The 15,311-nt window shown below is 41.3% G+C and overlaps 1 protein-coding gene across 14 annotated transcripts in view; it reads right to left on the bottom strand.

Annotated features, from left to right (window-relative positions):
- Window positions 1–15,311, bottom strand: part of LOC139406747 (CMP-N-acetylneuraminate-beta-1,4-galactoside alpha-2,3-sialyltransferase-like) — a 109,648-nt gene that overhangs the window by 35,904 nt on the left and 58,433 nt on the right. For all 14 annotated transcript variants that reach the window (XR_011634022.1, XR_011634021.1, XR_011634018.1 and 11 more), the window contains exons 9-10: window positions 7,977–8,123; window positions 2,681–2,827 (exon numbers count right to left, since the gene is read on the bottom strand). Coding sequence is in view for 9 of the 14 variants with exons in the window: in XM_071149736.1 (XP_071005837.1) it covers window positions 2,681–2,827; window positions 7,977–8,123 (294 nt within the window). In the remaining 5 variants the exon portion in view is untranslated. The remainder of the gene's footprint in view (window positions 1–2,680; window positions 2,828–7,976; window positions 8,124–15,311) is intronic.

Here is a 15,311-nt window from a genome sequence, read left to right as displayed (position 1 = left end):
ACCCTAATGAGGTGATAATCAAGTGTGCTATTGCTGGGCTGAAACAGAAGTCTGCTCACTCAGTAGATCAGGGACCAGTGGAGCAAGGTTTGCCACCGTTGGTATTGATTTTTTTTCTCTCACCTGAAATTATTCTTTAGTAATAATAGCCTACTTGTTACTACTCAATTATTTATTGTTGTTGATACCTAGATGTCTAATCTTTAAATGTGAGTTAATTTATTTGTATTTATTTTGTAGTGATGAAGAGTTGATTCTTTGAAGAGAAGTGTTTAAGCTGCAATATGTAACTTTTTGGGCGACCCGACCAACTTCACATAGAAGTGTGAGTTATAGAAGAGGTAGATGTATTCTATGTGCACAGTTTCTATGCTTCCCTTTCATAGGTTTTGTATTTGAGTCTTTTACTTTCAGTTTTGTACACCAGCTTTAAACAGCTGAAAATACAATATTTTTGGTTATTGAAAGGATATTTCACAGTGGTGGTACAATTCAGATGGTACAATTCTCTTCCCTATATATTGTTTGTTTTGTCACAAACTGAAATTAGAATATTAGCATCCAGAAAATGGCAGAGCGATTTCTGCATATTGCACCTTTAAACTTGTAAATATATATATATTTTTACTATTATTCAAAATGAACTGGTGTCAATGTTGGTTAATAACATATCACAATCCTGTAATAAAGAGAGGAAGGGGTTCTGTCTCTAATGTGTCTGTTTCTGTGTTGTATTCACAAATGAACATTTCCTTTTTGTCTAGTTATAAGAGCTCCAATCTGTTTTATTTGATCGTCAATCTGTCTCAGTATATCTGAATCCCATTTAGCAGTTTATCATATGGCATGCATCGCCAATGCAGCCATAGGCCTGTAGCACTCAGAGAACAGCTAAACTCACACATTGTTTACATGTTGAGCTATATGTTCTCAATTTAAAATGATACCAGTAGACAATGTATATGAGGCAAACCATATACCAGATTTTGTACATTCCTTTGAAGTGCTGACATATGAAATTGTCTAGTGAAATTCAAGCCTTGTAATTTAGGTACAGTATGAAAAGAAGATGTCAACAATTAGTCTACAGGAGATGAGCATTACAGGTAACATATTATGAGGTTCATTTAATTCATTTCAGCAATGTTGCTTGCAAAAAGGAAGTAGTTGTTTCCATAGCAGATAGATCAGGGGTAATTGAACTCTTACCCTACGAGCCTGCAGGTTTTCTGTTCTACTTTATAATTAATTGCATCCACCTGGTGTCCCAGGTCACCCTGTATAAGCTAGATACTCGGTCACAGCTAAACCTTTAGATCAATAATATGCTGTTTTTATTAAAATGTTGTTATAATAGTGAGAGAAATTAAACTAGCTATTAGCTAACGGTAGCTAGCTAGTTATACCTTACAAGGTTAGCTGACTTTTCTCAAAACAAAACTCATTGTAGCTAGCTACATCTTGTCCCTCATGCTAGCCTGCACAGTCAAATTTCCCTCCAGAAATGTACAAATGACATTTATATGGCCAGCATTTGAGACCATGTATCCCCTCTTGCTGCAGCTTTAGCTCATCTTGAATAACAGTGAAATGCTGTGAAAACCAGCGTGCTGCAAATGTTCTAGAATGTTTTGTCACCAATGCTTGTCTGTTAAAAACATTTTGTCCACTTGTACATTTGCTCCTACAGCACTAAACTGGTGAGCACCTTTCGAGCTCCGCCAAGCAAGGCATTTGATTGGTTTGACGTGTTGTGAGGTGTCAGTGATTTACACTGGATTCACACTCATCTTTAGCTGATTTCTGCCATAAAACTTCCCCAGGCTTCCCGTACTAGGGAAGCGTGGTTTGCCACGAGGCTAACCTAACTCTGGCTTTCACAACCTAACTTAGGAGACTAACACCTCAGCTCACACAAGTTTGCGCCTGCGTCCTAAATGGCAGCCAATTCCCAATGGACCCTGGTCAAAAGTAGTACACTATATAGGCACTATAGGGAATAGGGTGCCATTTGTTACGCAGGTGAGTAAGTGCATGGAAAGCAGATCTGAGGCTTTCTAGATATAGCCAAACATACACCTGTTCACTACACAGTAAAGTCTCTAGAAAGAACTAACTTTAATTGGAAATAAGTTTACAATTACCGTGCCAATTATGGTTCAAATATTCAGGTAAATTTGTCTGTAAATTTCCCTCTTGTTTTACAAGATATTTATAAATGCTTTTCTTAATGAAGTTATTTTGACCTTGGCACCAAACTAAGCCATTAGTTCTTCTCACTTTGATGCTGTGTGGAATGTGTGCATGTGTGTGTGTGAACATGTAGTTGAGAGGTGAGTTGCTGGGTGAGGATGATACAACCATCATCCATAGTTAACTATCAGACTGACAACATACATTACACATGCCCCTCTTTCAGATTCCATTATTTCAACAGGACTGCTAGAAATCTTAACAAACCTTCTGCTATACAGTAGGTCAGTGTGACCTCATGGTCAGATGAATGCATTGTATACAAAATAGATTACATATTTATTTTCATGTTTCCATTATGTATGTAAGCGTGTGTGTGTGTGTGTTTTGTGTGTGTGTGTCAAGGCCCCACTGTGACCCTTTAAGGGGTCAACAGAGAATACGTAGACGGGGCAAATGGCTATTGTCAGTGTCAGGTCACTTGTACCTGTTTGATGGCCACCATCCTGATCTTCTCATAGTAGTGTAGGGGAGCGTGGGGGGTACTCATGTCATAACCAAATCCAGCGACGGCTACCTCATCACAGTTATGGAGGGCCATTGTTATGGCAACAGTCCCCAGTGTCGGAATATTCTGGAAAACACAGAAGAGAAGACAAATGTTCCCTGAAACAAGACAGTGAGTAAAGTTGACTACTGGAACTACTGGAGGTTAATAGCACACGGGGTAACAAAGAAGAAATGTAAAAAGGTTACCAAACAGAAGTAATGGAACTATTTGAAAGACTTTAGTCACAGCTGAGTCAAGATTTGAAAAGATGGCGCCGACAGACATGGTCGTCCAGTTCCTAGCTCCTAGCCAACTTTGCAGTATTTCATTTTTTTTGTGTGTTATTTCTTAAATTATTTGCTCAGAACATTTATTGCATTATTACCTACAGCCAAAAAAACTTTTGGATATTAGATTTCCAGGTCACCATAATTTCAACCATAAATTAGACTTTCCTGAACTGGCTCCTTTGTTCGTACCTCCCATTTACACTCATCACAGGGGCTGTTCCAAGACGCCCTCAAAGCAGAAGAGGAATACGGAGTGGGCTTTAATTTGCAAACCATCCACTGCCTCCAAGTATATTACTCACTAAGGTTTAGTCCATGGACAATAAAGTAGACAAGCTCAGGACGAGGATCTCCTTCCAGAGAGACATTAGGGACAGTAACATCATCTGTTTCACGGAATCATGGCTCTCTCCGGATATGCTGTCCCCATCCATACAGCCAGGTGGGTTCAACGTAACATTCCTTGAACAGTAAGAAAGAACTCTCAGGGAAAGAGAAAATAGGAGGTGTATGGTGCATGCTCAGCCCCCTCCTGTACTCTATTGTTCACCCATGACTGTGTGGCCAAGCATGTCTCCAGCTCAAGCATCAAGTTTGCAGATGACAGTTGGTAGTCCTGGATACCAACAACAACGAGACAGGCTACAGGGAGAAGGGGAGGGCACTGGCGGACTTCAGGAGAAAGCAGAGAGAGCACGTCCACATCCACAGGGCCGCAGTGGAGAGGGTGAAAAGCTTCAAGTTCCTCGGCGTGCACATCAGTGACAACCTGAAATGGTCCATCCATGCAAAAAGTGTGGTGAATAAGGTGCAATAGCACCTCTAAAAGCTCAGGAGACTGAAGGAATTTGGCTTGGCCTCTAAGACCCTCACAAACTTCTAAAGATGTACCATTGAGAGCATCCTGTTGGGCTGTATCAATGCCTGATACGGCAACTGCACCTTCTGAAACGTTTGGGCTCTCCAGAGGGTGGTGCGGTCAGCCCAACGCATCACCGGGGCACGCTGTCTGCCCTTAAGGTCATCTGCAGCATCTGGTGTCACAGGAAGGCCAATAAGATCATCAAAGACCTCAGCCAGCCGAGACACTAACTGTTCACCCCACTACCATCTAGAAGGGAGACAATTCAGGTGCATCAAAGCTGGAACCAAGAGACTAAAAATCAGCTTCTATCTCCAGGCCATCAGAGTGTTAAATAGTCACCACTAACCGGCCTCCGCCCAGTAACCTGCCCTGAACTTTGGTCATTGTTACTAGCCGGCTACCACCCGGTACACTACCCTGCACTTTAGAGACTGATGCACTATGTACAGTTGAAGTCGGAAGTTTACCTACACTTAGGTTGGAGTCATTCAAACTCGTTTGTCTACCACTCCACAGATTTCTTGTTAATCAAGTTGGTTAGGACATATACTGTACTTTGTGCATAACACAAGAAATGTTTCCAACAATTATTTACAGCCAGATTATTTCACTTATAATTCACTGTATCACAATTCCAGTGGGTCAAAAGTTTACATACACTAAGTTGACTGTGCCTTTAAACAGCTTGAAAATTCAAAAAAAGATGTCATGGCTTTAGAAGCTTCTGATAGGCTAATTGACATAATTTGAGTCAATTGGAGGTGAACCTGTGGAAGTATTTCAAGGCCTACCTTAAGACTCTGTGCCTTTTGCTTGACATCATGGGAAAATGAAAAGAAATATGCCAAAATCTCAGAAAAAAAATTGTAGACCTCCACAAGACCAAACGCCTGAAGGTACCACGTTCCTCTGAACAAACAATAGTAGGCAAGTATAAACACCATGGGACCACGCAGCCGTCATACCGCTCAGGAAGGAGACGCGTTCTGTCTCCTAGAGATGAACGTACTTTGGTGCAAAAAGTGCAAATCAATCCCAGAACAACAGCAAAGGACCTTGTGAAGATGCTGGAGGAAACAGGTACAAGAGTTTCTATATCCACAGTGAAACAAGTCCTATATCGACATAACCTGAATGGCCGCTCAGCAAGGAAGAAGCCACTGCTCCAAAACCGCCATAAAAAATCCAGACTACGGTTTGTAACTGCACATGGGAACAAAGATCATACTTTTTGGAAAAATGTCCTCTGGTCTGATGAAACAAAAATAGAACTGTTTGGCCATAATGACCATCGTTATATTTGGAGGAAAAAGGGGAGGCTTGCAAGCTGAAGAACACTATCCCAACCGTGAAGCACGGGGGTGGCAGCATCATGTTGTGGGGGTGCTTTGCTGCACGAGAAACTGGTGCATTTCACAAAATAAATTGCATCATGAGGCAGGAAAATTATGTGGATATATTGATGCAACATCTCAAGACATCAGTCAGGAAGTTAAAGCATGGTCGCAAGTGGATCTTCCAAATGGACAATGACCCCAAGCATACTTCCAAAGTTGTGGCAAAATGGCTTAAGGACAACAAAGTCAAGGTATTGGAGTGGCCATCACAAAGCCTTTACCTCAATCCAATAGAACATTTGTGGGCAGAACTGGAAAAGCGTGTGCGAGCAAGGAGGCCTACAAACCTGACTCAGTTACACCAGCTCTGTCAGGAGGAATGGGCCTTAATTCACCCAACTTATTGTGGGAAGCTTATGGAAGGCTACTCGAAACGTTTGACCCAAGTTAAACCATTTAAAGGCAATGTTACCAAATAATAATTGAGTGTATGTAAACTTCTGACCCACTGGGAATGTGATGAAAGAAATAAAAGCTGAAATAAATAATTATCTCCACTACTTTTCTGACATTTCACATTCTTAAAATAAAGTGGTGACCCTAACTGACCTAAGACAGGGAATTTTTACTAGGATTAAATGTCATGAATTGTAAACAACTGAGAAGTTATTCCTTTTCAAGGTGTATATAAACTTCTGACTTCAACTGTACATAGTCATTGAACACTGGTCACTTTAATAATGTTTATGTAACGCAGGTCAACTAATGTTGAATACTTATCGTTACTAGTGAAATTCCAGTAACCAATCATATCATACTATATTGCTATGTTTAAGTTGACAGCTATTACAAATCAGCTGTCAGAAGCTGCATGACGAGCAGTTTATTTTGAGCCAATCAAAACTCAATATTCTCTTTGTCCCTCTCCTAACCTCACGTTATACACCATTCGGCACCAACATGCTGAAAAAAAGAGCTAGAACATGAAGAGCTACCTCCATTCCATGGAAGAAAAACAAAGTTTCAAATCTTTGAGAAGTTGTATAAAACTGAACTAAAAAGAGCAAACTGGATCGGGGTGGTAGGTAGCCCAGTGGTTAGAGCATTGGACTAGTAACTGAACGGTTGCAAGATCAAATCCCAGAGCTGACATGGTAAAAATCTGTCGTTCTGCCCCTGAACAAGGCAGTTAACCCACTGTTCCTAGGCTGTCATTGGAAAAAAATAATGTGTTCTTAACTGACTAGCCTAGTTAAATAAAGGTAAAATAAAACACATTAACACTCACTTATCTATACAAATGTGCTGTGAAGGGATTGAGGGAAAGATTGATGCCAGGATTTGGTGAGTTTTCAGAAGGACAACGAGCTGCTAGCGATTAGGCTGGCTAAGCTATTGCTAGCATTTTGTGCGCGTTCATACTGAACCAAGCATACGCACAAGCCGTTAACATTTAGGCTAGCTCAGCCATCGATCAATTGAAATAAAACACTAGTGATCATGTAATCATGCATGGCGAACTATTTTAGTTTTCATACTGTTATAAAATGTGATGTGAACTAGTATGTGAACTAGTATCTTAATCCATTTTCGTACACTTATGTCATAGATTACTTTATAAGAAATTACGTGTAGATGTAAGCACTAGTACTTTTCATTTGCCCGGGCTAGTCTATTGTTCAGTCCACATGACTGCCTGGTGCTGTAGTTGAAGTGTAAAGAATTTTGACTAAGTTTTCTTTTCTTTTTCCTGTAATAGATTGAAGCTAAGCACTGAATTAATGGTTATATGAAAGGTACTCATGGTATATATATGTGTCACATGTTAAATCCATTTCAGTGTAGATGAAGGGGAGGAAACAGGTTAAAGAAGGATGTGTAAGCCTTGAGAAAATGGAGACATCATTGTGCATGTGCGCTATTCAGAGGGTGAATGGGCAATACAAAATATTTAAGTGCCTTTGAACGGGGTATGGTAGTAGGTACCAGGCACACCAGTTTGAGTGTGTCAAGAACTGCAACGCTGCTGAGTTTTTCAGGCTCAACAGTTTCCCGTGTGTATCAAGAATGGTCCACCAACCAAAGGACATCCAGCCAAATTAGACACAACTGTTGTAGGCATTGGAGTCAACATGGGCCAGCATCCCAGTGGAACGGTTTTGCCTTTGACGAATCGAGGCCTACAGTCCTTGCTCCATCCATGGCTCGGAGCCATGCCTATATAGGTGTGGATGTTGCAACAGGGAAGCGCATCTTCTTTAGACGCTATGGCAAAGCTACTGATTGATAAGAAGGGCCAACCAACTCTAGCCTCCACATCTCCATCCCAGGTCTACTAGGTGTGGACATTACGAGGATGTTACTAAAAGCTACTACTATCGGGCACCTGGAGGGTCAGCTGTGTGTCTACAGTGTGTTAGGGTAGTATGTTAGAGCTGACCTGGTCTGCTGTGTGTCAGGGCTGACCTGTCCTGATAGGAGCAGACACACAGACAAGGAGAGAACATGAACCAGTGCAGCACAGCCCAGCCATTAACGCATGCTTAAGTGTGAAACAGCTGAGGGGGTTTTTCTTTATATTTCATTTCTTAGAATGTAATTTAACTACCTTGAGTATCCTGGTAACACATATTCTGCAAGCTATTTATGTAAATGACTAGTTGTTAGCTGTATAAAACCAGGGACTGATTATTGCGGTTGATGGCATTATGTTTTGATCAGTTAGTTTCCCAGTCTCTCACCCCTCTCCCCATCTGTCCCTTGTTGTGTGGCAGGCCAATGAACCTGAAGGCAGCCTCCTGGATGAAGTAAGGGTTGAGGATCCTCATCTCACTGGGCTCCCTGGGGACATGATGGGCCACAGACTTCCAGAACCCATCTGTACTATGCTACGTGAGAGAGAGTGAGAGAGAGAGAAAGAGAGGGAGGGAGAGAGATGGAGAGAGGGAGAGAAAGTGGAAGAAAGGTTAGTTTGAATAATAGCATTAAAAATGGTAAAAACAAATTAAGACATCAGTAATACATTTACCACTTGCTATAACAATGTGATGTCTCTCTGTTGGTGATCTCCAACAGCACAAGTCATCCAGCCCAGAGTACCTCAACATCTCTTCTCATCAGACCTGGGTTCAAATACTAATTTAAATCATTTCAAATACTTTGAGCTTTTGATTTAGCCTGCTTGGAATGCCAGATGGGCAAGATTTGACAATTCTATTGGTTCATTAAGTCAGCCAAGCAAAATCAAACACAGACGATGTATTTGAAATGATTTCAGTTTCATATTTGAACCAAGGTCTGCTTCTCATGTTCTTCTGCCTCATGATTAGTTATTCATTCTTCTCTTCAGCTGAGAAACTGGCAAAGTGAGAGCTGATGCTTAGCAGTTGGTCAGTGAATTTTAACACACGTCACCTGTACAAATAAACCAGAGTGCTTCCTTTGATATTTCCAAATAAAGAGTGACTAAAATATGGCCAAGTGGCTTTGAGGTGGTTTGGCTGTGTGCCCAGGACAAGCCCAGACACAACCCACCTCTCTGTCAGACCAGTTCTGAATAAAGGGCCTTTCTGATTCTGATGGGGCAACAACATCACAGCAAGGGACACATAAAGCCAGGCCCAGGGACACAGTCCCCCCTCCCCTAGGTAAACCAAAAACATATGGTCTCAGGTTTCACCTGATTGTTCAGAGGGTGAAAAGTGATGGAAGGTGACACCTACTATTGAGTATTGCCTTTATTTGATTTATGATGAAGTATATTGTGCATGGTCTTGTTCAGATTCAACATGCCATAATCAACAGAATATACCCAATGCTTTTTTATGTAAAACCTGTCACATGTCAGTCACACAGACAGAGTTCCAGGTCCTGTAGCAAGATCCCAAGCTAGGTCTGATGGGCAGGGAGGAGAGCCCAAAAGTTCCAGGTCGTAACCTAGCCTACTGTGGTGGGAGGAGGTCCAGGAAATCAGGTCTTATTTTTCTCTGGGGAGGCCACTCTACTGCACTAAGCATGCTGTATATACTTCACAGAGGTGTTCCAGATAACCTCAGACCGGTTTAGTCACGTGGGGTTCCTTTTATGGGCTAGGAGTTTATAAAAAGCAGGTAAAGAACACCTCACAGCACAGGCTGTGTATCATCTGTGTTTCCTTTTGTAAATAATATATGTGTGAAATTTGTTTTGATTTAGAATGGATCATTATCCCGCAACTGTCTCGAAACAGGGACAGGGGAAAAAAAATGTAATCTATGCAAATAGCGAATGGAGGACACTTTTCCGTGGTTAATGTTCATGACAGCCAGGTAGGCTTTACTGCTGTTGTAAAGAGAAGCAAAGTATCAAGAAAGTATGCCTAGCCTATAGAAAGCTGATGGGATCCTTCTCTTTTTAATAGAGGCTATCAAAACAGCTTTCTCACGTAATTGCATAGGCTATAGAAATGTTGCTCAACATGATTTGATTTTTGATCGCATTTGCATTGATGTCAGAGTGGTTCGAGGGACAATAGAGTTCTGAGTACCAGGCAGTTAGCAAGCTTGGTAGGCTACTAATGACCATCAGGAGCATCAGAGTTAGGAGAAGCCTCGTTACGGTGACTAAACGGTCCTGTGGAATTTTACTGAGGTCATGACTAGTGACTGCTGGTGTGGCTGTAATATGGTCACCGTAACAGCCCTATCTGTGTATCTGTTGGGTCGGTATACAAATTGTAGTTGGTCAAGGAAGTCGGGTAAGGTGGAGGTGTGATCTGATTTGCCGAAGGGTGGAGCAGGCAAGGGTCTTGTAGCCTCCCAGAAGGGAGAGTAACAATGTGTAGCACGGGAGAGGTGTTGGTAGATTTTCGGGAGCGTTTGCCTCAGATTTCCTTTATTAAAGACCCCAGCTACAATAAATGCGGCCTCAGGATATGTAGTTTCCAGTTTGCACAAAGTCCAGTGTAGTGCCTAATGAGCCATTGCGGTGTCGGCTTGGGGGAGAAATATACAGGGCAGTGACAATAGCCAAAGAAAATGATCTTGAGACTTAATGCTGTCTGCATTTGATGGTGAGTTATTCCAGATTGGGAGAACAAAAGGACTTGAATTCCTGTACATTACCACAATCACACCATGAGATGTTAATCATGAGACATACCTCCCACCTTAGTTTTTTCTAAAGAGTTCTTTCTTCCTGTCAGCGCGATGTAAAGAGAACTTTGTTGGCTGTATGGATGGGGACAATATATACGGAGAGAGCCTTGATTCCGTAAAACAGAGCATGTTACAGTCCCTTATGTCTCACTGAAAGGAGATCCTAGCCCTGAGCTCATCTACTTTATTGTCCAGGGGGCTGAATGTTTTAGCGAGTAATATACCCTCTGGTGGAGTGTCTGGGATGAATGGGGCTGCCTCGGGAAATCCAAACAAAAGATCCAGGTTAGGGAAGTCATTTCTCGTCAAATTTCTGGTGAGTGACCGCCGATCAAATGTTCAAAAGTAATTTTTCGGTTGTAGGAAATTATACTAGAAACTTTCTGAGCAAATAATGTAAGTCATAACACCAATAAAGCGAAATACTGCAAAGTTGCCGGGGAGATAGAAACAGGGTGACGTGTCTGTCGGCGCCATCTTGTCTGAACCTAGGACATACAACCACAACTTGCTCTATAAATGCTTTGCATAAGTACTTGGGATAAATACATTTTGAAATGAATGTCTTTAGTGAAGTATTGCGGTGTTAGTTATATAATTGTGCGATACCTAGGCCTTCATGAAAAGGCAACACACTTTTTTGTATATGTAAAGACAATATTAAATTAAATATATATATAATATATATTTATATATATAATATTAAATCAAGAATAGTGTAATGGGTGACAATATTAGCCTATAACTTGTGAATGATATATTATCGCTTGTGTATGATGCCCAGCTTAAGGCAAGAAACAGCGCATGCCTTTTTGCTGCGAATTCAAATCATACTCACATATATCACATATATGCCTATATGTTTTGCTAAGTTTTATATCACAACTAAAGTGGCCAAATAACTTAAGATTAAGCACATTCATCTGCTTTACAACTGGTGTAGAGCCTAATAATTAAGCATTATATGCATAATTGCATTTACGATTACTTTTGAGAATAGTGTTTTCCCGCTAATTGATTGCATTTTGGAACATTCGTGCTTATACAGCGGTTCTTCTTTTAAAAGTTGCGTCGTACTGCAGCACAGCTTCCGGACTGCCGCATAATTCTATGGTACGTTATTTAAGTGTCAGCCATTGTTGCAATTAATGATAGTTAGTGCTAATTTGACCACCAGAGGGCATCTTTGAGAAGCATTTGACAGTTTTTAATATTGGCTGAACTAGAGAATTTAAACACTTTTTTGTAAGAACATAGTATATGGAATTGATTTTAAGAAATATAGCTTAATTTGATTCATAATATGTTGTTTCTATTCCAAGAAAAATGATAAACGAAACCCTCAGAGTTTCCATTAGGAAAATATGTCGCTGTACAACATGACCGGTCAGGAGAAGGCTACTAAGAGCAAAATAATCTTAACATTTCCACAACCTAATTGTAGGCTAACCAATACCCAAACTGAGATTCTGTGAAAATAAAAATATAATTGATTTATCAAGACCAGTCCCCAAGCTTGTCTCAAAGCAGCATGAAACGGTGCTGAAATAGTTGGTTGACCAAAATAATGCTTAAATAAATCAACTGCTGGTCTTTACTGTACGCTGCACATTTTTACATTGTATTCTATTTCCAGCAAGACTGTTCAAGCCATCGACTCACTGATGGTTGAAGATGATGAGTGATCGGCAAAAGCAATCAACATCGCTCTAATTATAGTCAGAACAAAAATGGCGCCGGAGAAGATGGCTGACGTTTTACGTGCTCCTAACCAACTGTGCTACTTTGTTATTTTTTTTTGCGTTGTTTGTCACATATTTCTTTACTTATTTTGTACATTTTGTGCTGCTACCGTCTTTTATGACAGAAAAGGACTTCTGGACACCAGAACAGCGATTACTCACCTCGACCTGGAAGAAGCTTTTTCCTTTAATGAGTCCGACAAGCCTGATGCGAAGGATATAGTGCTTTCCCGGGAACAGACCGAAATCCTAGTCATTTCAGTGAAGAAAATACAGAGAAAAAGGGGGTGGAGGTCGGGCTGCCTTCTGAGAATTCGTAGGCGAGCGAGTAAACTCCCACTGCCATCCGTTCTATTGGCCAACGTGCAATCATTGGAAGATAAAACCGACTAACTACGATCAAGATAATCCTACCAACAGGACATAAAAAAAATCGGTGAAAAACGACACAGGTAAAATGGAGCTGGCGGGATTTTCCATGCACCGGCAGAACAGAGATGCTACGTCTGGTAAGACGAGGGGTGGAGGTGTGTGTCTATTTGTCAATAACAGCTGGTGCGCGATCTCTAATATTAAAGAAGTCTCGAGGTATTGCTCGCCTGAGATAGAGTACCTTATGATAAGCTGTAGTCCACACTATCTACCAAGAGAGTTCTCATCTATATTATTCATAACTACTGTATCTATTTACCTCCAAAAACTGATGCTGGCACTAAGACCGCACTCAACCAACTCTATAAGGCCATAAACAAACAAGAAAATGCTCATCCAGAAACGGCGCTCCTAGTGGCCGGGGACTTTAATGAAGGCAAACTTAAAACCGTTTTACCTCATTTCTACCAGCATGTCACATGTGCAACCAGAGGAAAAAAAAACTCTAGACCACCTTTACTCCAAACACAGAGATTCATACAAAGCTCTTCCTCGCCCTCCATTTGGCAAATCTGACCATAATTCTATCCTCCTGATTCCTGCTTAAAAGCAAAAAATAAAGCAGGAAGTACCAGTGACTTGCTAAATTTGAAGTGGTCAGATGACGGGAATGCTACGCTACAAGACTGTTTTGCTAGCACAGACTGGAATATGTTCCGGGATTCATCCAATGGCATTGAGGAGTATACCACCTTTTAACAGCTTCTACCCCCAAACCATAAGACTAAATAAATAAAATGGCCACTGGACTATTTACATTGACACCACTCCCATTAGTTTTTTACACTGCTGCTACTCACTGTTTATTATCTATGCATAGTCGCTTCACCCCTCCCTATATGTCCAAATTACCTCATCTAACCTGTACCCACACACATTGACTCGGTACCAATACGTATATGTAGCCTCGTTAGCCTCGTTATTGTTAATTTTTGTTCTTTTTTACTTTAGTCTATTTGGTAAATATTTTTTTAACTCTTTCTTGAACTCCACTGTTGGTTATGGGCTTGTAAGTAAGCATTTCACGGTAAGGTCTACACATGTTGTATTCGGCGCATGTGACAAATAAGGTTTGATTTGACTCCAATCAAGTTGTAGAAACTTCTCAAGGATGATCAATGGAAACATGATGCACCTGAGCTAAATTTCAAGTCTCATAGCAAAGGGTCTGAATACTTATGTAAATAAGGTATTTAAAACATTTTTTTTAATACATTTGCAAACATTTCTAAAAACCTGTTTTCGCTTTGTCATTATGGGATATTGTGTGTAGATTGATGAGGGTAAAAAACGATTTAATACATTTCACAATAAGGATGTTGAAAAAGTCAATGGGTTTGAATACTTTCTGAATGCACTGCACTGATGTTATATGATATACTGTTTTATTTTATTGTATGATATGCCTAATGTGTCTGCACCCCAGGAAGAGTAGGGGATCCAACAATAAATAGAAATACCCACCTGTCTGTCACTGTATGAATAGTGATCCAGACTCACAGGACCACCCCAGTGATATGCCTATCATCCATCCATCCATCCATCCATCCATCCATCCATCCATCCATCCATCCATTCACTGTCTGTCTATGGGCATTGGGCAGGCCAGGTAAGCCCAGATCTGAGATACTGTTGCTCTCTGATGCGCATCAGACCCCTGAATCCCATAGCCTGTCAGCCTCCAGCCCAGCCCTGCCCCCCCCCCCCCCCCCCCCCCCAACCCTCTGAACCCCACACACCCTGACCCACCTCCTGCTCTAAGTGATCAGAGCATGGACAAGGACAGGAGGGAGTCTGTCTATGGAGCCCCTATAGATGTCCATATCCATGCAATTTATGCCAACATCAGATACAATACTATAGGATTTGACTCTGACCCATCCTTCTGTAAAGATCGGAGAATGAAGAGAGGAAGGGAGAATAAGGTATGCTGTTGTTTTGAAAGTAGGAATGTGTTGTATGTGTTCTATTCCCATTCAACCATGAAGGAATAACCATAGTGACTGTAACCAGAGCTAGACATTTTTCTTCTCAGAGACCAAAACCATGTCAGTCACAGCCCTCTACAAAGCAACCTTAAAATGTCATAGCTCTCTATACTAAAAAGCAGCATTGGAATGCTGCTCTAAAACTTTGGATTAAAATGTACTGTATGGTTATTATTATATTCACATTCATTTACAAGCAGGGATTAGAGTTATACCCCTTAAATGAAGACAGAGAAATTCCACAAGGACAATGACACCTCCCAATCCCATTCTGTGTCCCCACTTGCTTCAAGATGTCCACCATTGTTTCTGAACCCAAGAAAGTGAAGTTAACTGAACTAAATGACTATCGCCCAGTAGAACTCACTTCTGTCATCATGCTTTGAGAGGCTAGTTAGGAACATATCACCTCCACCTTACCCGACACGCTAAACACACTACAATTGGCACACTGCCCCAACAGATCCACGGATGACGCAATCACCATCGCACTGCACACTGCTCTATCCCATCTGGACAAGAGGAACACCTATGTAAGAATGTTGTTCATCGACTACAGCTCAGCCTTCAACACCATAGTGCCCTCCAAGCTAATCACTAAGCTCGGGGACCTGGGTCTGAACCCTGCCCTGTGAAACTAGATCCTGGACTTCCTGACAGGCTGACCCAGGTGGTGAAGGCAGACAACAACACCACCGCTACACTGATCCTCAACAGGGAGCCCAACATGGGTGCGTGCTCAGCCCCCTCCTGTACTCCCTGTTCACCCATGACTGCAT

This window comes from Oncorhynchus clarkii, chromosome 4 (genome assembly GCF_045791955.1).
Source record: "Oncorhynchus clarkii lewisi isolate Uvic-CL-2024 chromosome 4, UVic_Ocla_1.0, whole genome shotgun sequence".
NCBI classification, from domain to species: domain Eukaryota; kingdom Metazoa; phylum Chordata; class Actinopteri; order Salmoniformes; family Salmonidae; genus Oncorhynchus; species Oncorhynchus clarkii.
This window is presented reverse-complemented; position numbering and strand designations above follow the sequence as displayed.